The following is a 27,881-nucleotide window of genomic DNA, read 5'->3' on the forward strand; positions in this document are numbered from 1 at the left end:
GAGGGGCCGAGCCGCGCTGTGCGCCCGCAGCCTGCAGCCCGATCCCAGCCCGCGCCTCTGCGCCGAGCGGTTATTTTTAGCAGCGCTCCGTCCATGAGTCTGTGTGTTAAGAATTTGTTTTCATCATTATTTATTAAAACATCGTCGCTGCCTTAGGCAACGGGCCGCGGCTGCAGACGGGGATCGCGGCTTCGGTTCGCTCGCGGTTAATCCGGAGGGAAAGATCCCGCTTTGCTTTTTTCCTTCTCGTTCGGATTTTGTCTCTCGTGTCACCCCAAGCACAGCTGTGCCGGTCAGAAATCAGCGCCCCAAACTCCTCCCAGCTGCGGAGAGCTGCGGTGCTGTTGCGGGCGGTTGGGCCGGGCCCGGCGGGGCGTTGCTCGGCTGCACCCAGTACCATCGCACCGCGGGCTCGGGGCTCCGAACGGCGCCTCCGGTTTGTGTCCGTTGTGTGCAGGTACAATGCCGTTAAGGGATGCTGGTGTAGGTTAATGTGGTGAGGAATGGTTGTGTTTTGTATAGAAGTGTTGATCGCTCCTGAAGAAGGGAAACGATGGTGCCAGTCTGCTCTTGGAACGAAGGAGAAGTTGCTTTTCTAACGTTTTTGGTTATTGAAACTCAGGTGGTGTTTTGGAGCCCCATGTATTTCTCACGCTTGAGTCTTTTTGCTGCTTGTGCAGTTTCCCTCCTGCTGCACGTTGCACACCCAGCCCTGTCCCAGCCCTGTGCTGCACTGCTGAGCCACCCCAGGGCTGTGCCCAGGTGTGTGTCACAGGTGGAACATCCTTCAGCTGGCAAAAAGAAATATGGAACCTGATCGGAGCTGCCGAAGTCCTCCCGAATGTAATTAACGCTGCTGCCGGCTGAAACTGAGAGCAGCCTGAAAACAAGGGCAGGCATTAATAAGTTTAATTACACATCCGCTGCGCTGCTCAGTAAAGGTGTTGCGTTCAGTGCGGCAGTGTGACGCAGTGAGCTGCCCCGGGAGCCCAAAGGCTGCAGCACCTCCTGCGCTCCGCGGAAGATCAGTTTGGCCAAACACAGCAGTGCTGTCCTGGCAGGATGTGTGCAGAGTGCGTGCGGGGACCTCAGCCACATGCTCAGAAAAAAACTGCATTTGCTGCTCCTCTGGGAGCGTGTGAGTTCCGCTGTGCTGTTCTCTCAGTTCTTCCCATAACATCGCTTCGATATTTATTTGTCGAGTGGAAGCAACACGCTCTGTGGGGTGAGGCATTAGGGAAGGAATTGCTGAGAACTGCGGCAGTGGCCAGGGGGTCAGTGGGAGGCAGCTCTGTGTCACATCCGTCCCCAGGAGATGGGACGTGGCCCTGTGCCGGGCAGTCAGCAACACAGGGCCATTCCTGCAGCAGAGCCCAGTGGGGACTGGGACGTTCCTCAGTCTGCTGCTGCTCCCACAGTGGAACAGAAGGAGGCTGAAGAAAAGCTCTTAGGTTTTTTCCATGTTTGGATTCTACGTTTTGTCTGCTCCCAACTGACTTCTGTGCTCGGTTCCATCTTTCAAAAATATCAGGAACATTTCCATCACAAACCACAGAAGTCAGCAGCCGTGTGGTTTCAGGCAGGTGAGGTCCTGAAATGCAAACCGCCGGGGTTGCCCCTCGGAGGGCTTGTCTTCACAAGAAAGCAATTCTGGAAGCAGGCTGTATAAGTTGACCGCACAACTCCAGGGTAACTCAGTGTAGACGGGCCCTATATTTCCTTCCCTGTGCCCTCAGCTGCACGTATCTGTCTGCTCCTGAGGGAACATGGAGTCTGTTGGGGCCCAGAGCCGATCCTGTCCCCACTGCCACGCTGCAGCCCCGCAGTGTCACAGGGAGGGAGAAGCTGCTGCTCCCAGCTGGTGTGAGTGCAGAGCCCTGTCTGGGGTTGGGCTGCTGTCAGCCCCACAACACCTGGCACCCTGCTTCTGGTGGCTCACGAGGGAAGCAGTGGGGTGGGAGAGCATCTCTTTGCTCGGTAATGTTTTATGACTTTTATTATTTAGAACAGCAATCCTCTCTCATTGCTCTTAGGCAGTAAACCTCTCCCTTTAATAATCAGAGCCTGGCTGCCTCTGTGTGGGGCTCTCAGGTCAGTGCCAGTAGCAGTAATGTTATTTCTCTTTAGAACTAATGTGGTGCTTTATGAGATTTTTTTCTCCTCCTTCATTTCAACTGAGCTTTAGGTACATAGAAAGGGATTACAAAAAGGCCCGTGGCAAAAGAACTGCATGTGCTGTTTGGAAGAAGGAATCCTGCTGTGAGTTGTCTCTGGGCAGCTGTCTGTTCCCACCGTATTAAAACAGAGGTGCAAGGGCTGGATCTGATCAGCTCACAAAAGCCAGGATGCTGTTTTATTATTATTCCTGCACTTCTTGCTGCAGGAGGGGCCGGGCCGTGGTGCCTGCGGGTGCTGCTCTGTGACTGCAGGGAGCCACGTCCTGCCTGGCCCTGCGTGAGGCCGAGGGGTCCCGGGGTGGGCAGCGCATCTCCCAGAGCCAGGAACAACCTGCAGCCTGCAGTGGGACGTGTGGGAGCTGGGACAGAGACAGCGAGCATCTTCCAGGAAGTGGCTCGTGCCACGGATGTCCTGTTCCTCACTAACAGCCATGGGAAATGTTTTCTCCTCTGGGTCAGAGTGTGAAGATGTGAGGACTCAGTGTCCTTCCCTGCACTCGCTCCCTGCTGTGCTCCCCAGGGCCCGGCCATTGCGGTGACACCACGGCACCAGGCCCAGCACCAGGCCCAGCACCAGGCCTGGGGGTGCTGGCGCTGCCCCTGGGAGCCTCCAGCAGAGAGAGACCTCAGCCTTCATCTGGGATTTCAAACAAGAGCCTCTAATGGCTGGCACCTGCTAGTTTGAGGATACCCGGAGGCTTATGTGGAGTGTGGAGGGGTAGAAATAAATGTTTGTTGAATATGGTGAGAACATAATGTGTCCCAAGAAGCTCCTGCGTGGTGCTTCTTTGTGCTGCACATCTGCACTCCCAACCGTGGCCTTGCAGCTGCAGTAATTTTGGATGAAAAATACCCTTGGTTTGTTTTAATCTCAACAAAAAAATCTGTGCCAGCATGAAGCAGTCAGGCTCGGTGTGTTACAGCATGCAGTTCCTCAGCTGTAGGTTTAGGTTATCAATATTTTTATGTGCCCAGACAAGAGAGCAGTCCCAGCTCAGTTGCTTAGCTCTTCTAATTTCATCTGTAAATTACAGAACGAAGCCTTCCTGTGAATGCCCAGTGCTGAGCTTACTGGGGCAGAGCTGTCTGTTCTGGGGCTGCTAGGTGTTAGCGTGGTGCTCAGCACCCGGGGGGAACCTGATCCATCTGCCCATCCTAGAGCTCATCTGCAGTACCACTCAGAGGAAGCCGATATGGATCCTTTCCTCTGAAAATAGTGTAAAATTGCCACAAAGTACTGGGAAATGACTGTGCTCAGTTCTTAAAGATCAATTTATTCACAATAGAGATATGGGCTGAATGGGCCGCTTAGAGAATTGCTGATGGGGTGGAGAGGCTTTTGCTTCTGAACCACTGTTTGTGATTCCGTATGGGTCTGTATTAACCCCGGGCTTTTAACATTTGAGGGCTGTTGGTTGTTCCCTGAGCAGAGATGCTGGTGTGGCCACGTGGGTCTCTGCAGACCCCTCAGCAGGTGCCACCACGCCGGTCCTGGCCATCAGCCCTGCAGGGTCTCCTCCATCATGCAGTCTGGGCAGGATGACCCCGCTGCAGGCTGGTCCTTATCACCCCGGGTCTGACCATGGCCTGAATCTTAATGTCAAATCTACCAGTGCTGTTTATCTTAGACTTGACTTTGGCTGTTCTTAAGATTGCGCTTGGCATGTGAGTCACTGGAAGCCATGAATTTTGCATGCGCTATTGACATTTGTGTTTTGGTCAGCTTTGTTCTGGAGACTGACAAAACTCAATACACACAGGCAAAACAATCTGATGGAGAATATTAGGAGCACTGTGCTGAGAATATCTCAAATTGGCTTTATTTCTGTCCTTCCGTGCCTTTGAATAGAGCAGCGTACTCTTTCTGAACAGACAGACCTACACATGGTTTCTTTGGAAGACTCAGAGTACTTGCCAGAGGTTTGAAAGGTCAGAGTTTGCTGAGATCAGAGCTTTTGTGAGCTGCCATACATGGGAACGTTTTATGTGGTGCAGACTGCAGAGAAAGCAACTGCTCCCTCTGCTCTCTTTATTTTTCCCTTGCCACTTTGTGACTGTCTTGTGTTTTCCCTGGGAGTATCTAGCTATCTTTCTTTTTGTTTTTTCCCCCCCCTTGAGCACTCTGATTTTGCTGTAAGAGTTACAGCACCATTGATTGTATTGGCTGCCTCTGAAAATGGTGTGCTGCTTGCTGTCTGTGGGCTCCCTGCTGCTAAATGCTGCCAGTGGGACTCCGGAGCATTTAGATCAATCGATAGGGCTATCATGGCCTTATTTTCCACACTCTCCCATCCTGGGGTCGTGTGTGACAGTCGGATGGAGCACACGAATCCTCAGATTGTTGGTTATAGAGTGAGAATCTGCACACTGACTGCATCTGTGATACAGCTGTATGCGTGTCTGGAGAGGGGGAAGGGCCCCTGTGCACAGGGGGATGCTATTCTGGGCCATCTCTTATCTCACAGCAAAAAATTCATAGGAATATTCTGCAGTTGTTGTTAACAGATAGGCTTCATCGTTTCTCTGGGCAGGAAAGCATCCACTGATACGGTTGCATTTTTTCCTCCAGATCCCATCTAATGCCGAGGCTGAAAGAATCGCGCTCCCACGAGTCTCTGCTCAGTCCCAGTAGTGCTGTTGAGGCTTTAGATCTCAGCATGGAGGAAGAAGTGGTCATCAAACCAGTCCACAGCAGCATCCTGGGACAAGACTACTGCTTTGAGGTAAGGAGCACATCATCCCTACGCCCTGTAACAGAGCTGGTTGGGGAGCCAGGCATTGGATTGTGCTTTGGGCTTTTGCTGTTACAGAGCATTTCTGCTTTGAATCGTTACAAAGAGACCATTCCATGGGCAGAAAATTACTTCATCTTTCCAAGGAGGAACATGCCTGCAAATCAGAGCAGTGAGCTCTTTGCAGTGTAACCAGTGTCACAGCAGGGCATGCTCATGACACAGGTGCTGGACTGCTTACAAATGTGTATTAGCAGTGTATTAGCAGAACATAAACGTGTAGTTTATGTTCATGCAGATATCAGAAGGTGCTCTTCTCTATTCTGTGTTTGCAGAGACATTATTTGTGATCACAAAGGCTGCTTTCGTCAGTGGGAGTGCCGAGGACTTTGTCCAGAAAACTCAAACTTCACTTGTTTGTGCAAATTAATACAGTATTTTAGGGTATTTTTTACATGGCTTATGCATTTTGTTATGGCTCATGGCTAGGTCTGCACTAGCAGGAGGCAATGGAACACGTACAAACAAGCCTGTTGTTAGGTAACACAGTGCCATACCTTTTGGGAATGGTTTGTCATGCATCATGGGTGGAAAAGTATTATTGCTTATGGCGGTGCCTGAATATAGAATTGGGAAATGGTTTTCTTGCAGTAATGAGATGGTCAGTGTGTTGAAGAGAAGGTAACCTGGTTGTACTTGAACATCAAGGAGTAGATGAAACAGGGCGGTGTTGTGCTGAAGGGGTTGGTGGGGATGCAGACATTCCTAGAATGGGCAGAGATGCACAAAGACAGGCATGTCAGCATCCAGGAGTCAGACAGGACAGGGGAAGATTTCTCTGGAACTAACACAGTTTGAAATAAATGAATTCAAATATCATCTTAAAATTTAAGCAGGTAATGCTGAAACAGTCTTAAAAAAATAAATTAATTAAAAAAATAGCCCCAAACATGAACTCTGAATTCAGGGAGTGGGTTGAGATATAAATTCTCCAGTGCTGTTCATTCTCTGTAGAATTGAGCAAGTGTGGCAGGTCAGGAGAGAACAGTTTTGTAAATTATATGGCCTCCATTACATTCCACTCAAGAAAGATAAAATGAAGCTAGATGGAAAATAGATGTGACATCCATAATATAAGAGTTGTTTATCAATTCTGTTCAGCACACAAGAGCAGAGGAAGGGATATGAACAGTACTTGAAGAAAGTTGACTGAGAGGGAAATGACACAAGTCATGCACTTGTAAGGAGGAAGAAAATTCCATTTTTAAGCGAGTTGGATAAAGGAGAGTCATACAGAAAAGAGAACACGTTAATTGCTGTTCTGCAGATCCTGCAGGGGAAGGGAAGAATGCTGGGAAACAAAAGGGACATTGATTTGTAACTGATGGTTACTCATCAGCAGACTCCAGAGGGAAGGGCTTAGGTGAGAGCTAAATGGCATGCTGTGTTAATGCCTTGGTCCTGCATCTCCAGAGAGGCTCCTTCAAATATTGCGCTAGGTCGGATGTGAAATGAGTTTGCAGATCTTTCTGGATCCACGCTGGCTGGTGGGCAGGCACAGTGGTGTAGGGCCAAGCACTGCGTGCTGCATTACGTGGTTCTCTGGCCAGGAGTGGTGGAACTGCACGAGTGCTTTCCCCTCCTCAGTGCCTGAAGGTTGCCATGGGTTGTTTTGCTTTGGAGAAGGCTTTAAGGTCTGTGGAACTTGCTTTTTTACTGACTTGCTGAGTACTTGGAAGTCAGTATTTTCTTGTTTTCCCCATTGACTGTTTTTTAAATTGATTCAACATCATCATCTTTCTCCTTATAAGACCTTCCAGTCAGCAAAACCAACTGGTGCCCCCGCAGAGGCTGCGTGTGCTAAATATACAGCAGGCAGCTCAGCCTTCTGAGGGACTCTGCAAGTCCAGTCTCCCAGAGCCTATTCCTGGCTCTGCTGTTTGTGGGATCCTGGAGACCTGGAGCAGGAGCGGCAGTCGGGATGGAAGGGTTCTGTTCCTGTGTTTGCAAACCAAAGTCTTGCGTCTGTGGGGAGAAAGAAAAGACTGCTGCAGGGCTTTAGAACCAAGCAACTTCATCCTGGCCTTTCCTTGAGCAGAAGGGATGTAGAGGAGAGGTTTGGCACTGCCGGGGAAGCGGTCACCATTGCTCACGTGGCCCTCCAGCCCCTGCCCAGCCACGATGGCTCTGCTGGCCTGCTGTGTCCTCCTGCAGCTGGCTGTGCTGCTTGCTGCCAGTGTGAGCCTTACCTGGGAAGTCATCTGAACGCTTCAGGTGGAACAGCTGTTGTGTGAAATGGAACTTGGTTGTCGTCCTCTGGTGCTGCACCACCGAGGCCCCTTGTAGTGCACTTTGAGTATCCTCAAAGCATGCGGTACTGGAGATGTTTTAAAAATGGCAAGATTTTATCTGACTTGAGGCATCACCTACTCATGAGTTTTATTAACAGATTCTGTCCTTACCTTTGTAGTATTCTAGCGTATTCACAATCGTGTTGAGATGAGAATACTCTCTTTATTAAGATAATATCTCATGAAGATCACTAATCCATACGATGCTCAGGTCAGAGCTCAGAACCAAAAATGTTTTTTCCCACTCTGGGGTCCAGAAGGTGCTTTTCTGAAAACAAGGAATGGGTGACTGCTGTTGGGAGTTTCGGGCTGAGTCTGGAGGAATGGCGAGTGGTTGCAGTTTGTCTTTAGTTCATTTAAGGATTTTCACTCTCTCAGTCGTGAAACGTGGTGGTTTAAAGCATCATATGCACGGGGCCCATTATCTTGTGTTTTCTGGTGTGGAAGAGGAGAAGTAATTGGAATTTGCTTCTGTGATTATTTCTGTGACATACAGAGTTGCCCTGTCTTTCTGCTGGCCTTAGGGGGCTGTTGCTTCATGCTTGGGTAAAGCTGTTTACTTAAAATTTAGAAATAAATAAATAAAAAGAAATCCCTATCACCTTTCCTAACTCCCCCTCTTCCCCAAATCACAGTCTGCAGTGTGCTGGTCAAGACATAATCCTGTTCCTTTCCCTGTAGGTGACGACTTCATCAGGAAGTAAGTGCTTCTCGTGCCGTTCTGCAGCAGAGCGAGATAAATGGATGGAAAACCTGCGGCGTGCCGTGCACCCAAATAAGGTAGTGGCTATGAGGAATTGCCTCTGTTATAGTTCAGTTCCTCGTTATTACATTTTATAGCCCAGTGCATAGTAGCAGCAGGGGACGTATTGTCATTTCAGTGAGTAAGTGTAATTGTGGGTCAGCCTTTTTCCATATTGCTTTCTTCCACAATTATATTTACAGGAAAGTGCCAATTATTTCTTCCTTCTTTTCTCAGCACGTGCAGCTTCAGCTTTTGCTGAGACATGATCAGCTCTCAAGAATCTTCAGTCTTGCTCTGTTACTAATGGTACTTGCCAGTTAAGTAGGACTCCCCTCAAAATGCTGGGACAGATGGCCAGTAGCTGCCAGCAGAACCAGGGAATAGTATGAAGAGTTCACACATCACATTTTCTGACTCTGGCAATTCTTGTGTTGTCAACTTCAGTGATGGAGATATTCAGGTGGCACATCACAGTGAGCTCTTTGAGGCAATAGTAGAACATAGCTTTCACTTTTACAGGCAGTTGTGTGTTTTTATGACCCACTAAGACTAAATACGTCCTAAAATAAATTCTACAGCTGCATCTCCCTCTCTCTGCACTGGAGTTAGCTAACAAAGATTGATCAAGGCTCATCAGCTGCAGGATTTCACAGCTGATGAGCTCCATCAACAAGTCATTTTCTGCTGATCAGAGAAGACACAAATGATGGGATCCTGTAAATTCATTCCTTGCATCAGAGACACATAGCTGCATTACAGGTTAGCTCTGGGCCTGGCAGGCTGCTCACAGAGCTGCAGCCCTCCATTTCCGAGCTTATTGTTCCTCATTCAGCAGAAGAGATTTCCTTCATCAGAATGGGAGCAGCAGAGGGAAAGGTGGGCTTCTGCCCCTCGCAGTGTGTCCTGCACATGGAGTTCAGTGCTCCAGTGCCTTTCTGAGCACAGTGGCCTGACAGTAATGGCCTGAAGGAGCTGTGAGGTTTGGAAGGTCACACTGTGAGAAGGGCCTGAGGAATGTGAGGGAGGGCAAGGCACTCAGTGTGTCTTTGAGATGCAGTGTTCAGTGGAAACTCGTTTGGAAGGGTGCCCTCGTCTTGAAACATGTCGCTAGCTGATGGCTAACTTTCCATCTTTGTTTGAGTTTGTAGACAATAAACTCTCAGTGTCAGAGTTGATATTTCTGTCAGGAATCCAGTGCTTTTGTATAGTTCCTGTGTGTACTTCCTGAGCCTACAGTACAGTACAGTACCCCATTGAGGGCTCCCAGCAGAGATGCTCCTGCCCAGACTGCAAACCCAAGCAGAGTAAGCCTTGGTTGCAATCTCACGAGGGGCTTCCAAACCTGGTTACTGCAGAGCCCATAAGTCAATGCTACAAATGCCCCTTGGTGTTCTTCCAGCATGAGGTCAGCATTGCCAAGAGCTGTGTAAGATCTACAGTATCCTTTGTTACATGCTATCTAAGTGATTCCAGGCCAAATTTCTATTTCTGAATTGTAATGATTCTGCTGCATGACTCACTCTGTCTCCCGTAATTCCTCTCCATCTCTTAGCTGGATGCTCTGGACTTCTGCCCTAAAATATTGAGGTTTTGTAAATGCTTCCTCCATGTCAGAGGTAGCTGTGTTCCAGCCACAGATGGGACGATCCCTAGGTGTGCATTGGGGTCCCTTTGTTGTTGCTCTGTTACACTCAAAAGTAAATAAATAAACAAAAATGTATTGCAGTGCAAAGTGGTTGTATGGATCAGGAAGGTAATAGTGTGATACCTGTGACATTGGCGTTGCTTTGCAAAGGCCATTAGTCATTGGTTGGGTTCGTTCAGGTTTCTTTTGAGGACCTTTTGGTAGTGAATTGGATTTGGCCCATTTGTAATGCAGAGGGGTTTTATCTTCCTTGTTGCTTATATTAATTGGCACCAGCAGATGTGGAGAGCACAGTGATATTTGGAAAATTAACATAAGTAGCATTATTATGCAAATTCCTGAGAGCCGGTATTGCCTTAAAATAAAATGTAATTAAGCCTCTGCTCATTTAGCACATCTGAAATAATTAACACCTATCTCCAGTTTTGTTGTGCATGGCTTTGTTTTTCTTCTTGACCTTTTTTCGTTGCATCTTTTTTTCTAGGACAACAGCAGAAGAGTAGAGAATATGTTAAAGTTATGGATTATCGAAGCCAAGGACCTGCCAGCTAAGAAAAAGTACTTGTGTGAGTTATGCCTGGATGACGTTCTTTATGCACGAACTACCTGTAAATTGAAAACTGATAATGTCTTCTGGGGGGAGCACTTTGAATTTAATAACCTCCCATCGCTCAAAAACATTACGGTGCACTTATACAAAGAGACTGACAAGAAGAAAAAGAAGGACAAGACCAATTTCATTGGACAGGTGAACATCCCTGTCAGCTCTGTCACGGGACGGCAGTTTGTGGAGAAGTGGTACCCTGTGGTCAGCCCCAACCCTGGGAAGGGCAAATCCCCAGGGCCCATGATCCGCATTAAGTCACGCTACCAGAGCATGAGCATTCTTCCCATGGAGATGTACAAAGAGTTCGCCGAGTACATCACTAACAACTACATGGTGCTGTGCTCAGTGCTGGAGCCTTCACTGAGTGTGAAGAACAAAGAGGAGATGGCGTCTGCGCTGGTGCACATCCTGCAGAGCACAGGCAAGGCCAAGGTAAGAGCCTTTGGCACCCGTTGGCTGCCAGGGGAGAGGACAGGAGCAGTCACTTGGGTTGAGTTGTTGGAAGTCGCCGCTTCAGCTGGTCTCAGCCATCGCTAATACAGTGTAATTTTGCTTTTTCTTGCAAGCAAGCATGTGCACTGCTAATTGCTTAATTAGTAAGGAGATCAGTAGGACCCCAAGATACCAACCTAAGTCATTTTTCTCTGCTTCTGGAGGCTTAGGGAAAAGACTCTTATTCCATGAATAGGCGCAAACGTAACAGAAAGGAAGAAGGCACTTGTCAGGGATGAAGTGTGAGCAATGTTGGCTTAAGCTATGCTGCTGGCATGTGCTGGGTGTTCCTGTGGGATCCCAGAAGGTTTCCCTGCTGTGCAGCACTGCAGCACCAAATGTGAGAGGGGGTGCCATGAGAATTTCAAAGCAAAGTGCACCTCCAGGCGCTCACGTCTCTCAAGTCCTTGGGGTCTGTCCTGTTGCTTTTCAGAAGAGATGTGATGAGGCAGCAGTGCGGGAGGGCCTGGGCGATCTGGGGCACTCCTGGGGCAGGATTCACTGGGGAGCTGATGCTGGCCAGCTTGTGAGTGGTGGAAGTGCAGTGTGTGACCGTCCTTCATGGCTGGGAGTCCTGGGTCTGGGGAAGAAGCAAGTGAGGAAGAAGAGGGAGCAGGATTTACTGCTAGTGGTGGTCCTGGCAGCGAAGGCAGAGGAGCAGAGCTGGAAACCCCTTTACTGGAGAGCTGAGCCCTGAGTTCCACAGAGCATGGAGTTGCCATGGAGTGTCCTTGCTGCGTGTCCACAAGCCAGCACAGCCGAGTCAGAGCATCAGCAGTTCTCTTTGTTAGTGTCTCCCTGAGCTCTGCAGCAGGTCTCCAGGAAATGCAAGATTTCCAGAGCTTCAGCAGAGCGGAGGAAATGCGAGCTGCTCACCTGAGGGGAACTGTGAGGCTCAATCTTCCTCTGCAGCCTCTGCTGTTGCCTGGGATCATGGCAGGGTTCATGGATTAGATTTAATTACCATCTGTTGTACAGAGAAGTGGCTTGGCCTCCTGGATAAGTTTAAGGCGGGAGAAGCTCTCTGAGAGGATTGTGAGGTCCTGCTGCTGCAGAGGGAATGAAAATAGCAGCCCTAAGCCTCCCTGACCCTGGGCTGGGACTGCAGGGCACGCAGTGAGGGGTGCAGCCCCACTCCATGGGGACAGGAGCAGCTCAGGGCATGTGCGATCCTGTTCTTGTAATGCCAGGAGAGCACCCCAGGTGTCCCCTCCCTTGCTCCTTTGGCAGAGCTTTGCTATGCTCTGTGGGCCTGGCCCTGCCTTCTGCTGATACTGCTTGCCAAGCTGCCCTTCACTGCAGCTCTGGTGGCACTGATGCCGTAGCTCTGGCTGAGATAAAATCACCCGGAAGGACTCTGAGCGTGGCTGGCACAATTCTGGTGGCATCAAGGGTCACCCCGATCTCGGGCACTGTGAGCTGTGTGCATGCGTATCAGAGCTGTTGTCACTGCTGCTGCTTTTTCCTCCCCTCTCCAGTGCTGGAGAGGCTCAGGAGAGAGCAGGGATGTTTCAGGCTCGTGTCTGTGCTAGCGCTCAAGATCCCAGAGGCTCTGCACGGGGGACGCAGCAAACAGTAAACAGACGTGATGCATTGCTCCCTAAAATGGAGCTGCTGCTTTCTCTGCCTGTCATCTGCCATCAGCATTAGCGCAGGGTTGAGAGAGCTGTCAAAGCAACAGGAGTTACTGGAGCATGGGAACCGGGTGATGCCTCCTCTGTGGAGGAGTTGGACAAGCAGAGAAAAGGAAAAGCTGGCAACAAGAGGAAAAAAAAAAAGTAGATGAATGGGAGAGGAGGGCACCCACCCACCCTGTCTGTGTGCCACGGCCGCATGCCCAGCGTGTAGCCCCATCCAGAGCAGGTGGGCTGTGCTGGTATCGTGGTGCTCCTGTCCCTGAGCAGGCTTCAGCCCTGCCTGGGTTTGCGCTGTGCCTGTGTTGGGCTCTGTGGGGCCATGGGGAGGAGACCTCTCTGAGCTGAAGTGCACAGATGTAGTGATGGGCAGTTGCTAACTTATTTCACTGATAAAGGGCTTTTGTGGTTCTTGGCTGCTGTAGGTGACACTAAAGCAGCAATTACAGCTGGAGTGAGAAACAAGTGTCCGGCAGGTTATCTGTGGAGATGTGTTGGGCTGGCTGCTGTCGCGGTGTTGAGTTGCTGTTTTTCCTGTAGCTGTTCACTGTGGGTGCAGTGCAGTCCCTTGCAGAGGCACAGTGGTCCCCCAGGCCGGCAGAGCAGCCGTGCATGGCTGTGCCTGCTGCCCCAGCAGCCCTGCAGACAGAGCAGCCCTGCACAGCCCCCGGCTCCTGTCAGTGCCTGCTGTGCTGCAGCTAGGAGCCTTTACTGGGGCTGGTCAGAGCTGTAGGCAGGCACGGTGTGAGCAGCAGGGCGGCAAGGGCTGCAGCTGCGTCTTCTCCCTTAAATAACTGCATCAGCCTGAGCTTCCTTTCTTTATCACAGTAGATTAAAAGATGGGAAATGAAAGCAGAGAGTCCTCCCCGGAGTCAGAGGCCGTGCTTCCTTTGATCTCTGCTTGGGAAAGGGAAAAGCTTCACCCCCGCAGAACTGTGTGAGGGCTTGGAGTGCATCAGGGTATGGCTGGAAAGCCCTGAGCAGCTGTCAAGGTGGGCAGAAGGGAAGAGCATTCTGATAGAGGTGGCAGTGCAGGCAGGCTGGCTGAGGGCTGTCCGGCCCAGAGGGGGCACTGCCCTGCATCCTCCATGTGTCGGGTACTGCCATCTTCCCATCATCACAGGCACCAGTGTTACCTATAAGGGTGTGGTGAGATGCCTGACTATTTTGATGTGTTTTTCAACCCACAGACAAAACACACAAAGTGGTAATTAAAAATGCTGGGTGTGCTGAGCCCTGCCATTAGCCCAGGCTGATGTGGGCTGTGTGATGTGGTTACTCAGAGGCAGGCTGCATCCTTCCCAGAGGGAGAAGGGCTGGGGCTCTCAGCACCTGCAGAATGCTTCCCTCGCTTAGGTCTGTTTCAGGGCTCTCTCACAGCTTTTGCAGCTCAGTTAATAATCATAAATATATAAAAAACTTCCTTGTCCAAATGGTTGGTAGATGAAATCCAGCATCAGACAAAGCTCTAACTAACCAGCTGCTCACTTGAAATAAATATTTATTATGGTGTGAATGGAGTGAAGAATAAACATGTGTCCCTATTTGTTTATGCCGCAAGGATTTGCTTCCCATAAGCAGATGCATTTGCTCCTCCATGTGAGGCTGCTGCAGTCTCCCTGCCTCCTGCCCAGCCTGCGTGTGGGGCTGCCTGGTGGGGAGCAGTGCTTGTGTGTCCCAGCCTGGAGAGCCGGGCTGCTGCACACCTGCAGCCATAGGTGACACTGGCATCATTCCCTTGCAAGGAGTTTTCCCCCATAATGCTTTAGACAGCAGCCATAGTCAAGCTAATAAAGCTTTTATTCAATGTTATGCGCGTGCCTGCTCCCCTTCGCCCTCCCCCCAGGCACAGCCGTCAGGCAGGTCAGGAGGCTCGAAGGGGAGTGCAGTGTGGGAGCAGGGCTGTGCTGCTGCCAGGTCAAGGAGGTGGTGCTTGCGCTGCTCTGCCCGCTGATGGCGTGTCCTGCAGTTGGGTTTCCTTATTGCTGTGAGAACATTGTGGCCGTAGCTGCCTGTGTGTTAACCCTTGTGGTGCCGCTTGCCCTCCGTTTCCCAAGGAAAATGAGTAACAACAAAAGTGCTGGAGCACGAGCTCCTGTGCTGAGCAGAAGGGGCACCACTGGTGTTTTCCAGAACAGACCCTTGCAGACCACGTGGCGGTGAAGGGTTGAGGCCGGGCTGTGATGTGCAGCTCTGCACCTCCTGCCTGACCTCCTCCCAGGGCTTCCTTCTTCACTGCTGCATCAAAGCCCTGCTGGACTCTGGGCTGCTTTCTGAAATGAGCACTAATCTTATTACCTTTATCAATTCAATCCTCTTAAGGTGAAGGCAATCCTATTAATGAGCATTGCGATGTGGAAACCCCCAGACCTCACCACCAATCCACCCGTTGGGCGCTGAGTAACAGAGCAGCTCCCCCAGCACTGACAGCCCCTCTCTGCTCTCCCATGCCTGTCCTTGCAGGGCTGGTGCTGCAGGACCTTTCCTGGCACCCTGAGCCCCTCTGCAGGGTTCCTGATGGCTGCCCCTCGGGTGCTGTTGGAGCTGGGCAGGTGTGAGGTTGCAGGCAGTGCCTGAACTGAGTGGTGACAGAGCTGGCTGCCGTCTGCAGCTCTGTCTTGTGAAGGAGCTGCTTCTCCTGGTTTTTGTGTGCTTGAGTGATGCAATTAGCCCAATTGCTTGGCCCTGTTGGCACCACAGTGTAGGACTGTTTTCTTGAGCAGGTGTCAATTTCATACTCAGTGGATTTCACTTTTGCAAGGAGCCTTTCCACTTCAAGGCTCCCTCTGGAGCAGCCCACCTTCCCACGTGCTGTTTCCCTGCCCCAGGCTCACCTTCAGCTGTCTGGGCAGTGCGGGGCTGCTGGGGCCGTGCAGAAGCAGCCTTGCAGCAGCTCGTGCTGCAGTAGCTCCTACTTGGAGGAGTGCTGGAAACCAGTGCCGTCTTGCTCTGTCATGCTCTTAATTTGTTTATTTATGAGTTGTTCCTCCTTATCAGCATATGTGTGGTGACTGAGGTTGCACAGGTTCAGCAATGTCCAGTTGGGACAAATATCCTTATAATAATGGCAGGAGTGAGCCTGAAGTGCACTGCTACAGCCCTTAATTTTACTGTAGGCCTTTCCCTTTCCCTCTCAACTCTGATGTAATGAAATAAAGCATCTTATTTTCTTCCATTGCCAGGGGCCCTAACTAAAAACCCCCGCTGATCTCTGCTGCTCACAAACAGGGAGTTTTATTGGCTTTAGTTATTGCATTTTATTTGGAGCCTTGTATGTGGGTGAGTGAAGCACCCAGAGGGATCCAACAAGTATTTGCATTCCATTTGTGTCTTCTGAGTGTTGGCTGCTGGCGTTCTTGAGGCAGAGAGGGCAGATGTGTGATCTGGAGCTGATGTGGCTCCTTGGTGCGGAGGGCTGAGCCACAAGCAGAGCTCCTTCCTGTAGTGCCTGGCTCTGCAGCACGGCTCAGGGCTGGCTGGCTTGGCTCTGTGTCACCAGGGAGCTGCCCGGCTGTGAGAAGCCCTGCCTTGTCTGCTGATGGTGGCAGGGCTGTCCTGACACACCGCGCTCCAGCCGTGGCTGCTGTGCTGTAACGGAGCTCCTTGGGCTGCCGGCAGCTTTCCTGGCTGCTCCCAGGGCGGCAGGGCTGTTCTCTCACCTGCTGGATGGTCACCTGAGCTGCTGGTGGTGCTCCGTATGGGACAGTGACTGCCACAGGCGTTTTGAAGGGATCTTTTCTGGCTTTGTGTCGAGTCACGTATGACTCATTTTTAATTCTAGTGAATTCTGCCTATTAGCTGAAATCATCAAAATTCACGTACTGCTGGCGAGAAGCTGCTGCCCGGGTCTCTGCAGCTCAGCAGCCCTGGCAGGCAGCTGGGTTCTGTGTGGGAGCTGGCACTGCGTCCCACGTCCTGCCACAGCTCTGCGGCCCTGCGCTCGGGGGGAGGCAACACGGATCCTCAGCTGAGTGGAGGAGGAGAAAGCAAACCTGGTTGAGGAGGAGCAGTAAAACTCAGTGTTCCTGAGATAATTAGTATGTTGGGAAAGTGACAGGAAAGAGAATCAAGCAAAGCCAAGGTCAGCGGCTGCTAATTAAGAATCAGCACCTTGTGTCAGCTGGAGCTATGGCTTGGAATTGAAACGCATCCTGGGAGAGAACCAGGGAGATAAAGGTGATGGAGGTACCCAGATAGCGGCTAGAGGGATTTGAGCAAGAGTTTAAAGTTTCATTTGGGCTTGGCTGATAAAAGGGGCAAAATGACAGAAAATCGTGGACGGATTCATGCCTCTGCCTGCAGCCTGGGTTTGCCTTCATCTGGGGCAGCAGCACAGTAATGAAGGGCTGTGTAGGTGCTGTGGTTTGGCCTTGGAATGGGCCAGCAGTGTGTCCCAGCGTGAGCCTGAGGATTCCAGGTCACACCTGGGGTTCAGCAGAGGTTGGAAGGTGAGCAGAACATGCCACCATGTGTTGGGGTGGAGCTGCTTTCTGAACCTGGTTAGACTTGCAGTGTGCAGGACCTGCAGCTCCACACAGCACCTCCAGGAGTGCCTGCTGCCCGTGCCCAGAAATGGGCTGTGTACGTCTTGCGTGCTCCTGCTGCGTGAAGGAATTTCTCATTGAAAGGCTCATTCCTGAGCAAGTTGTTTTGTGTTAGAAGAACTTGGTTTGGAAGAAGTGCAGTTGTGAAGAGGTGAAGGTACAGAAATGAAGTTGCAGGTCGGCATTCCTGCCTCCTGCACAGGGACTTGGCTTCCACGCAGGATGAGGGGTGCTGGCAGCCTGGCCTGCTGTGTCATCCAGGTGAGCAGCATCGGTGGGAGGATTTTCCCATGAGCAGTGTAGAGAATGGGAGCTGAATGTGCGTTAGCATTAAAACCTGCATGGCATTTCTCCTGCATTAATGCTAGCTACAGCTAAATTGTTAGCTACACTAAACATTACACCACATAGTGGATTTTCAACAGAATGCACTGGGAGTTACGTGACTCTCTCTGATCGCTGATGCTGTTGCTGAGGGAGACGTAGAGCTCGGTCTCAGATGCTGGCTTTCTATTGGCGTTTGCAGTTCGGGAGCTCAGAGCTGTGCACAGGGCAGCTGTCAGTGTGCACACTGCTTTGCTTGCCCCTTCCATCGCTGTGCAGCACAGGGGATTATGAAATTGTGTGGTTCTGTGCAAATCAGCCCAGCAAAGCGCCCGCAGTGCGTGCTGTAACGGTGCTGTTTATTCTCATGGGTACTGGGCAATAGGACGTTGGGTAACCCTGGTGCCTATTGCAGGCCTGATTCTCAGCCATTAACTGTGGGGCACAGCTCACAACACCCAGGTTAAGCCCCCAGTTTGCAGGCACTGCAGTTTGGTACGAACACAGCTGCGTTGAACAGTGGGAAAAATACTTCATCCACAAAACACGAGGCCAAGATGGGACCCATCAGAAAGCTGAAACTGATGGAGGGGTAAATGTGGTGCAGGCACTGTCACTGTGCAGGGACTGATTTCTGCTCTTGTCTCTGTGAGGAGCAGGAGCAGCTCTGTGTGCACGGGGACACGGCGGCGCTCCGCTCCCGTTGTGCTGGGAGAGCTGCACAGGGCGTGTTGGTACCTGGTGACCCACCATGGGCTTTGCTTTCCAGGATTTCTTGACTGACCTGATGATGTCTGAAGTTGATCGCTGTGGTGAGAATGAGCATCTCATTTTCAGGGAGAACACATTGGCCACCAAAGCAATCGAGGAATACCTGAAGCTGGTGGGACAGAAGTACTTGCAAGATGCCTTAGGTACGTACCGAGGGTCGGCTGCTCTGCACAGTGCTGAGTGCAGGTCGAGCCCTGGCGGCCCTCCGAGGCGGTGGCGTTCCCCCAGCAATGTTCTCCAGCAGTTCTGGAGAAGCCTGAAGGCCGCATGCTGCTGGCCCGAGGTGCAGCCCACAGCAGGGCAGCACAGCCCCAGGTGAAGGTGAGCGCTCAGCTGGCGCTTCATCTGCTTCCACAGGAGACAGCGAAATGGTATTTGCAGGCACGGCCTGCCAAGCCTTCTGTGTCAGCAGTGGCGGTGTCACAGAGGCTGACTGAATCCTTCCCTGATTGCACTCCCCCGGCCGGAGATGCTCCCCCCGATTACTCGCAGCGCTTGTGAGTCAGATGAAATCTCCCAAATTACAGTGATGAGAGCTGCCTCCCTCACAGCACCGGGAACCCTCCTGGTGGTTTTTGAAAGGGCTGGCTATGCTCGTGGCTCCAAAAATATTTCTCCTGATGCAAATGAAAATAATTAGAGGTTCCGCTGTTGGGCAGGTCAGGAAGGAAGAGCAGCGCTGCTGCGTGCAGGCGGCACAGCGTGGGCTGGGGGCTGCTCAGCTGCGAGCGAAGGCAGTGGGCTTTGGGGCACATCCTTGCAGAGCTGAGTTTTTCAGTATGTTAGCTTCCTGCTAGTGGATTTGTGTGATTCTAGCAAGGACCACAAAAGCATAAGTACTTCATTAAGATAATAATAATACTGATGAAGGGGAGCAAATGCAGTCCGACCAGCAGGTAGCCCACCAGAAGAGAAGGAATATTGGTTATTTCTGTCTTGTAATGCCTTCTGGTTGAAATCTGTAAGTAGTTTACCTCAAAAAAATTCTAAAAAGCCAGGTGATTAATCAAGGCAGTGAATTTCGTAATGGTCCCCTGTCAGGACTGATGCTGCTGCCTGATGCAGGAGCAGCCTGCAGTTCCTGCATGGTGTTCGGGCACGGGTTCTGCACGGACCTTTTATCAGGGAAATGATTAATCTGTATGTCAGAGGGAGCTCAGTGCAGTGTGGTGCTTTCCTTCAAACCACGAGGCACAAGCCGGTAATAGGGCCGGATCATAACAGCAGGCATTGCTGGCAGGCGGGCGGAGAGGCTCTGCAGCTCCCAGCAGAGCTGAAAATGCACCGGAGGGGCCCTCTGGTACTTAATTAATATCTGTTTGAGCAGAGGAAAGGGAAGAGTGCAGATGAGAGGAAGCAGAAAGCACGAAGATGGGAAAATCCCAGACAGGTCAAGAATTGGGAGATGACCAACAGGAGTGAGAGGGGAACCAAAGCACCGAGCACAGCCAGTCCTGTAGTGACAGGTGAAGCCCAGGATCCCGTGGCCGCAGGGGCTGGCACTGCCTCTGGGTCCTGCTGCAGCCCCACCGTGCCACCCCCCTGCCATAGGGCCAGGGACACGCAGCTGGACCTGCGGCACCAGGAGTGCCCACAGCATGCTTTGAGCCTGGGGCACCTCTGGTGAGGAGCGGGCAGGCAGGAATGCAAGGAAGCTCACAGAAATGCTGTAATTCGATTTGGTGTGATGTTCAGCTCAAAATAAACCAAGTAAATTGTTTCTTTCCTTTAATTATCCATTTCTTCTGTGAATCACGCTGGCTTGTCAGCACCAGGGGACTGTAGCAGGCGCAGCCCACGGCAGCAGGACATTATACGGATGATGACAGAACCTGCCACATGCTTCCTGGAGATAGCCCTGGGGAGTGTGGCTGCAGTGGGGCGGCCGGGGGCTCGGGGCAGGCAGGCAAAGAGATCTTCCGGCAGAGCAGCTCCAGGGCAGCACTTGGAGTAAGCAGGGCAGCACTGCCAGCTGGGGGCAGGGAATGGCCCTGCTCTCCAGGGTCCAGCCTGCGTGACAGCATTGGGGCTTGCTTGAAGGCTGCATCTCCAAAACCTATCACTGTCTATTTTACAGGGGAATTTATCAAGGCTCTCTATGAATCAGATGAAAACTGCGAGGTGGATCCCAGTAAGTGTTCATCCTCAGACCTCCCTGAACATCAGAGCAACCTGAAGATGTGCTGTGAGCTGGCCTTCTGCAAAATCATCAACTCCTACTGGTCAGTAGCCTGCAGACATCACTCCCCTCCACAAACTGCCATAGAGGAGGAGTATGGTGTCGGGCTCAGGCCATGTCTGTCTGGCACGGCCTTGCCAACCCAAAGGGTACCCGGGGGGCTTCTGTGTGAGGCTGCCCAGGGGGACTGGGCTGAGCAGGGGTGGCACTGGCGGTGGTAGGTGCACCTGCAAAGATGTGCAGTGCCTTGAGCTCCTGTGTGCCTGGCATGGGAATGGGAAGGCTGCTGTGCACAGAAGAATACTTTCAAGGACAGATTTTCTGCTGAGCTTGTTTAGTTTGGGGATGCAGTTCCACACTGCCTTAAGGGCTGAGTGACCATCACATTTCAGTGGGTGGTGAAGAGTCACTGCAGCACAGACACAGGAAGGGTGGTAGAGCCAAGGAGTAAGAACTGCCTTTGCCATTGTGACCAGTTCAGAGAGGGACTTGATACCAACAGTGTATGAAAGCCTGGAATAAATAGCAGGAATGCATGTCCTGAGTCTCCCACCCATGTCACAAACCTGTATGTGCCAGGTGGGTCAGTATGGACTGCCTGATTCCCCAGAGCAGCCACTGAAGTTTTGAACCCTCCTGCAGCAGGCAGGGTCTGTGGCACTCCTGGTGCAGCAGGGAAGCTGCAGCAGCACAGGGAGCTTTTGTGGAGGCAGACATTCTCCTGTAGCAGAGTGCTGGAGCAAGGACACTGCTGTTAGTGCTCTGTTGCTGTTTGGCTTAGCATCCTGCATTCCTCAGGGTTAACTCTTCCAAGTCCTGGCCCTCAGGACAGCTGGCCTGAATATGCAGACTTGACTGGAGTGAGGCAGTGGTGTGCTGCGGTGTCTGGTGGTGCTCCTTGGCGCTGGAGACTGCGGGGGTCAGCAGCCCATGAGTCTGCTGCAGATGGTGCCTGGGAGGGGGAGCAATGTGCTGGTGGCCCTCTTTACTTAGAGGAACAAAAATAGTTTCTTTGTGCGTCTTGTTAGCAGACCCAGAGGTTTTTGTCCTGGCTGTATAGAGCAAACATTTTTATCCTACTGCAGCGTTTGCAGTCTTCCTGGTTAAAAATCTGAGATTAGTTGTTATTGATGTACTTTGTAGCAATGCTGTTGTTGCCAAACATCAACCAAGGATTGTCTTGGAGGAAGGAAGTCTTTGGTAGTCAGAACTCCTCATTTTCTTCCCTATCCCAGCTGTTGCGTTAAGGTCTGAAAACTTACTGTATGTAATCCCCCTGGATACAGAGCGTGCTGTCTTGCAAGCCCAGGAGGAAGGGAATTGCTTTTCCTGATGCTGCTCAGGGAGAGAACGAGCAGCAAGAGGCTTGTTCACACTTCCTGCATCCACCACAAATAGGCAGAAGGGCACAGTTCTGTGCAGGTAGTCCATCCCTTAACTGAGCCAGTAATGACTCTGACTCATGAATTGTGCTTACCTGCTCTCCCAAGAGGAGTTTTCTGCTTTTAGTCACCGGCGGATAATAATTGTTCAAATTAATGCCTTCCTAAAAATACCCAAAGCAGCACTAAAAGGTTGGCATAAAAATAGGTCTGAAAAGTGATGTAGGGAAAGCCGGGAATGTGTGGAAGGTTGGTTCCTCCAGTCCCACTGCTCCGAGGAGGGCTGGAGCAGCTGAGCTGCAGCTCTGGGCGATCCCCTCCTGCTCCTTTGTGCTCAGCAGTTCTTGGGGATTAATTGGGCTGATATCGAGAATTCAGAATTGGCCAAGGGATCTTGACAGCTAACGGTCTTGCTTTAAATAGAGTGCCAGGAGTGTGTGTGCTCATCTGCCAGAGAGTCAGAGAGAGGGAAGAGGTTTACAATAACCGAAAATTGTTATAATTATGACATAATTTGGACATCTGGAAAGTTTCGGCGTAAGCAGAATTTCAGCATGTGGAAGCTCGTTACTGGAAACTTGGGTAATGAATTACGGGCCCGTTTGTCACATAAAGCCAGCTAACTGAATTCCATACGCCATTACACAATTAAACTTTTATGATCTCGCAGCCCGTGACAGTGAGCAGTACTTAGGGCTGCGTGCTGCCGGTGCATGTGTTTCCAAGGGCTTACTTTCCAGTAACTGTACAACCTGTCCTGATCACTCAAGCCTTAAATTGCCTAAAGGATTCTCCTATTTCTGGGCAAATACCATGAAGTAAAAGGGCTTTGTCCAATTGTGCGAATCAAGCCAGAGAGAGAACTTTTTCAGCCAAAGACGTTGGCTGGTGTTACTTACAAAGCACAAGGCAAAAGCTCATGAGGGAGAAAGCATGAATCCAGTATGGAGCAGAAGCCAAACACAATGGCAACATTTGCTGAGCATTGTGCTCATGTCAGGATGGAGAAAACTTCAAGCATGAGGATGTGCACCCCGTGTGCACAGGAAGTATGGCTGGGCAGGCTTCTGCACCGGGGAGCAGGACAGCATCTCTGGCAGCACAGCACACGTGGCTTTCTCTTTCCAACAAACGTGGGGGTCAGTAGCAGGGCAATCAGTCCCAGAGTGGGGCACGTGGCTGCTGGGAGCCAGCTCAGATTGCTTCGCTCATCCCACATAGTCCTTGCAGCAGAATTGGGAAAACATCCTCTGAAATGGCTGTTTGTTAAGAAAATGTGTGACCTAAAATGGAGTCTGACCTCCTTCGGTCCGCTTTTATGTCATCCAGCTCTGTAGGTGAATGGCTCTGGGTTTCAAACAGACGGTGGTTGTGGCCAGGGCAGGCACTGGGGCCAGGGAAAGGGTTGATACGGGGAGCCTGGGGGCCCCTGGGGACCCATTGTCAGCCTGCTCCTGCGTGGGAGTATCCAGCTGCATAAACAGCCTGTGCTGGGAACAGGATAAGGTGGGAGCAGGGAGCTGGGAGGAGAGCAGGCAGGCAGCTCCTTACTGCGGCGATAAGGGCTGCTGGCCTGGGGGAGGTCTGGTGTCTTGGGAAGCCTGGCTGAGGCCGATGCAGTTGCAAGGCCGGACTAACTGCAGTGTGGCTCTGCTTTGCCCTTGTCTCCATGGGATCTGCTCCAAGAGCTTAAACAGGAGCAGTGCAATTTGCACAGCCCTCCCTCCAAGCACCAGCTGCACTGGTGACCTTGGCACACCCCCAGTGTCCCACAGCTCACGGGCAGTGCCCCATCTCTCCAGGGTGGTACACACTATGTAACTTGTGATGATGAGCTGCTTGATTTCCCATCTCTCTTCCTAGTTGTTGGTGGTTTTGGCTTGGCTTTTTCCTTTGTGGTTTGAATATCCTAATGGATGCTCTGGGCAGAAGAAAAAAAAGAGGGAAAAAGGAAAATACAGAAGCCTGTGACTGGTGTAGGTAGAGGTGCTGCTGTGGGTCAGCAGGGTGTAAGGGTCTGGCTGTCATACCAAACGGCTGGTGCACAGCATGTTTATTTATTACTGTGCAGCAGTTCAAACACCCTGGCCTTGAACTTATCATCCCTGTGTGTCTTCCTTTCATTTCAGTGTCTTCCCAAGGGAGCTCAAAGAAGTTTTTGCCTCGTGGAGACAGGAGTGCAGCAACCGTGGCCGCCCAGACATCAGCGAGCGACTGATCAGTGCCTCCCTGTTCCTCCGCTTCCTCTGCCCAGCTATCATGTCCCCTTCCCTCTTCAGTCTCCTGCAGGAGTACCCGGACGACCGCACTGCACGCACTTTGACCCTCATTGCCAAGGTCACCCAGAACCTGGCCAACTTTGCCAAGTAAGCAGGAGTTCTGAGGAGGGGGAGGAAGCCCCAGGCTGCAAGCGAAGCTTCTGCAGCAGGCATCCCACGCTGGCTGCTCCTTTCCTAGATGCAAAGGGCCTGTTTGGTTTCTGTTGTTTTTTTCCTCCCTGTCTCTCTGGGACTCTCACTTTTATGTCAGGGAGATCATTTAAGTTTCCAAAACAGCCATGTGTTTTATGAGTAGGAAAGCAGACTACTCTGACCACAGAGCAGAACATCCAGGCATAGCCAGGAAATTTGTCCCATGATGGCTGTGTTGGGGGAAGCTGATGGCATCTGCTTTGCCTCCCACCACAAGCACCAGCAGGACCAGCACCCAAACTGTGTGTGTAGCTGAGTCCCTCCAAAGAGCTCTTACAGTGCGATTGTTTGAGCTGGGATGGCAAGAGAAGCTAATGGGGACACTACCAGTTTCTAAATAAGCCCATAGGTTTGATGGAAACAAAGCAAGAGATTTCTGAACATCTTTCCTCTGGCTGCAGCTCTGAGCTACTTATCCTGAGCTCCGATAACGAAATGATGAGCTTTCTGAAACATGAATGGACAGTCTCTGTCTAAAGCTTCTTAGATTTAGAAGCTAGCTTAGCATACACACTCGCAGCCAGGAATGCACATGCGTGCACACACAGGAGGAAGACATGCGAGTGTGTTACACGAGATGACAGAAATTCTCCATATTCCTGACCAATCCCTAACCTAAAGGGTTTTCAGATTTTCAGCATTTTGCAGGAAAGACTCTTTCACTAAGCTGACATTAGTCAAACCAAAGTGATCAAGCTGTCCTGCAGACTGCACGTGACCAAGCCTCTCCTTGCAGAATTACTGGGGGAGAGCATGGGACTCCTGCAGCCATCACTTACTGCACTCCAGTCAGTTGATTGGGCTCGGTATTATAATTTCTTGTTTCTATGGCTTTCACCTTCATTTCTGCTGCTCAGGGCCTGCACTGATGAGGGGTTAGCTGGATTAGGCTGGAATTAATTTGGGTTCTTTGCTCAGCACCAGCTGCTTGTTAGCAGCCTGGTAATCCCAAAGGCTTTGCAAGCACTCAGATGCCAGAGAAAGACACTGGTCTTCTTACCTGCATATATACCTGCTCATTTGCTCACTGCAACTCTTTACGGGATTTAGCTGAGACTTGTGTTGCTGTCTTGACAGGTTTGGCAGCAAAGAGGAATATATGTCTTTTATGAATCAGTTTCTGGAACATGAGTGGACCAACATGCAGAGATTCCTACTGGAGATTTCCAATCCAGAAACCATCTCAAACACAGCTGGCTTTGAAGGCTACATTGACCTGGGCCGGGAACTGTCCACTCTGCACTCGCTGCTCTGGGAAGTCATTTCTCAGCTGGAGCAGGTAGGGGGGCTGCAGGGACAGACTTCAGCCAGTACTGGACAGCATACACCTCCCCTCTGTCCAGCCAGTACCAACCCATTAGGGTGTGGGAGCACAGCACAGCTCCTACTGGCTCTTGCTCTTGTTCCACCTTTGCACGTGCTGCTGAAGGAGATCATCCTTTGTGGCTTTCTCTGAGGCTGGCGAGTACTGCCTTCTGTCTTTGCTTTTCATCACTGAGGGGTGAGGATGTTGAGATGTGAAGGCAGAGCTGCTGAACACCAGGCTGCCTTGTTTGTCCCAGCAGATTCCTTTTAAAGTAAAAGGATTTCTGTCCAGTGACCTGAACCAGGTTTGGCCACAGGTGTCATCTTTGTATGAACCATGTGCAGTGTGCAAGCTTCCTTCTGCCCCACAGCTGCAAATGACTTCTGAAGCTGTGCATTCTGGGATAAGCTGTAGCCTAGGCACTGGGGTTAAATGTTGGAGAAAATGAATGTTGCTAACGTAGTCCACTGAAAGAGACTGCCCAGCAATCGGCAGAACCCAGAGTTTTCTTGCAGAACACATGATGTTGGTGGTAACTCTGCTCTTTTCTCTCCAGAGCACTGCAACAAAACTTGGCCCTCTGCCGCGGATCCTGAGGGACGTCAACTCGGCGCTCAGTAACCCGGCCTGCGTGCAGGTCTCAGTCACAGCTGATCACACTGCATCCACTCCCAGTGCTGGGAACAGCATCTCTGCGGGGCTGCAGAAAATGGTGATAGAGAATGACTTATCTGGGTAAGAGCAAAAGAGGTGGCCTGGCCACAGACCAGGGAAATACTGAACATTCACCTGTTACCAGAACCTGAGCGCTTGTGGGGTCAGGCAGGACAAGGTGTAGTGTGGATTTTCCTGGTTCACTGGCAAAGCTTTCTAATTGCAAAACTGATACTGGGTGTAGTTCAGCTCTGAATCTAGGCGTAGCAGTGGGCAGTAGTGCAAGTCAACAGGTCCATCCTGAGCCAGAACTGAGGATGTGGTATGGGAAATCAACCACGTGGTTCTGGGCTCCATTCTTGACACTCAGCTGCAGAAGCAAAGTGTCCGTCCTTTGAGGGCATTGAGGCTGCTAACCTCAAAACAGTGTTTTACCATTGCGTTCATAGGGTGTCTGCATATGCAGGATTTATTGGCTTTATCCATCTTTGTAAGACATAGGGTATGTGCTGAATTCAGTGTGGTGCAAATCTGGGCATTCCACTACCAGTGGGCAAGCTGTAGAGGTCTAACAATCGGTTCCAGTCTGCTCCATCCTGCTTGTATAATAAATGGTTTAACGAGCAGTGATTCACAGACACAGTCACCAAACACACTTTTAGGCCTAATTATGTAAGAAAAATCATTTATGGGAATGATGACTGTGTAGGAGACTAAAAATGTTTCTGTTTGTGGAAAATGAAATAGAGCCCACATAAATTGAAAGACACTGCTAATAAAATAGCTTGTAAGTGGAACCTGCATAACTCTTAACAGTTTAATTAGGAATGAAAGGCAGCAATGGAGCTGGACTTGCTGTAATCAGAGCTTTCATCTCTAATGCTTCCCAGCTTGAGGTACAATTATTTAATGCTATGGAGGATCTCTACCAGTATGCCATCACCCAAATACTTGCTTACCGTGCATCACCTTTGATCAGTGGTATATTCACATTGAGCTACTGCAAAGCTCTTTCTTCCTGTCTGCAAGAAATCAATATTGCCTGAATTTATCTGCTACAGCAGGAGCAATGGGTGGATAACTTTCAGTTGCTAGGATTGAGCTCTGCAGTTACAGCCCTGTGTCTGACCTTCGGATGCGCAGTGTGGGTCTGACCTGCGGGGTGCTGTGCCAACATGAGGCAGCTTAGTGCCCGGGCACAGGGCAGGCCGGAGTGCTGAGGGCACGGCCAGCTGGTGCGCTGTCGGCACGCTGAGCAGAGCGTGGATGGTGAAGCAGAGGCTGCAAGCAGTGTGCTGTGAGCCTACAAACACCTGCGTGGCACAGAGCTCCGTGCCCAGGGCCCCTCTGCTGCCCGCATCCCCGCTCCTGCTGCACTGTCCCCGCAGGGCGGGCTGTGCCTGCTTCCCGCACAGCTCTGCCACACCAATTGCTTCTGAGTGATAATGTTTTCCTGCTCCTGTGTGGCATTCACAACTCTTCTTTGTTCTGTTTTGTTTTCCTCTCCTCTTCCTCGCGCACTGACTTCCCCGCAGTCTGATAGATTTCACACGGTTACCATCTCCAACCCCCGAAAACAAGGACTTGTTTTTTGTCACAAGGTCTGCTGGGGCTCAGCCCTCGCCTGCCCGAAGCTCCAGTTACTCAGAGGCCAATGAGCCCGACGTGCAGATGTCAAATGGCAGCAAGAGTTTGTCCATGGTGGACTTGCAGGACAATCGGCTCTTGGACAGCGGGGCCAACGCGCCCGGTGCTGCCGACTCCCTCAATGACAGTCAGTCGTCCCTCGGGCAGTTGCAGGGCGTGTGGAGCGCTCGGACTCAGCAGAGCAGCATGTCGGGTATGGCCACGGTGCGCCGCGTGGGCC

General features: G+C 51.1%; 1 protein-coding gene across 1 annotated transcript in view; it reads left to right on the forward strand.

Annotated features, from left to right (window-relative positions):
• Positions 1–27,881, forward strand: part of DAB2IP (DAB2 interacting protein) — a 43,627-nt gene that overhangs the window by 1,964 nt on the left and 13,782 nt on the right. Inside the window, exons 2-10 of the mRNA XM_010721152.3 lie at positions 4,747–4,900; positions 7,942–8,040; positions 10,135–10,689; positions 18,021–18,165; positions 20,100–20,244; positions 23,713–23,949; positions 25,132–25,333; positions 25,917–26,095; positions 27,550–27,879. Of these exons, the coding sequence (XP_010719454.1) occupies positions 4,747–4,900; positions 7,942–8,040; positions 10,135–10,689; positions 18,021–18,165; positions 20,100–20,244; positions 23,713–23,949; positions 25,132–25,333; positions 25,917–26,095; positions 27,550–27,879 (2,046 nt within the window). The remainder of the gene's footprint in view (positions 1–4,746; positions 4,901–7,941; positions 8,041–10,134; positions 10,690–18,020; positions 18,166–20,099; positions 20,245–23,712; positions 23,950–25,131; positions 25,334–25,916; positions 26,096–27,549; positions 27,880–27,881) is intronic.

This window comes from Meleagris gallopavo, chromosome 19, assembly GCF_000146605.3.
Source record: "Meleagris gallopavo isolate NT-WF06-2002-E0010 breed Aviagen turkey brand Nicholas breeding stock chromosome 19, Turkey_5.1, whole genome shotgun sequence".
Lineage (NCBI taxonomy): Eukaryota > Metazoa > Chordata > Aves > Galliformes > Phasianidae > Meleagris > Meleagris gallopavo.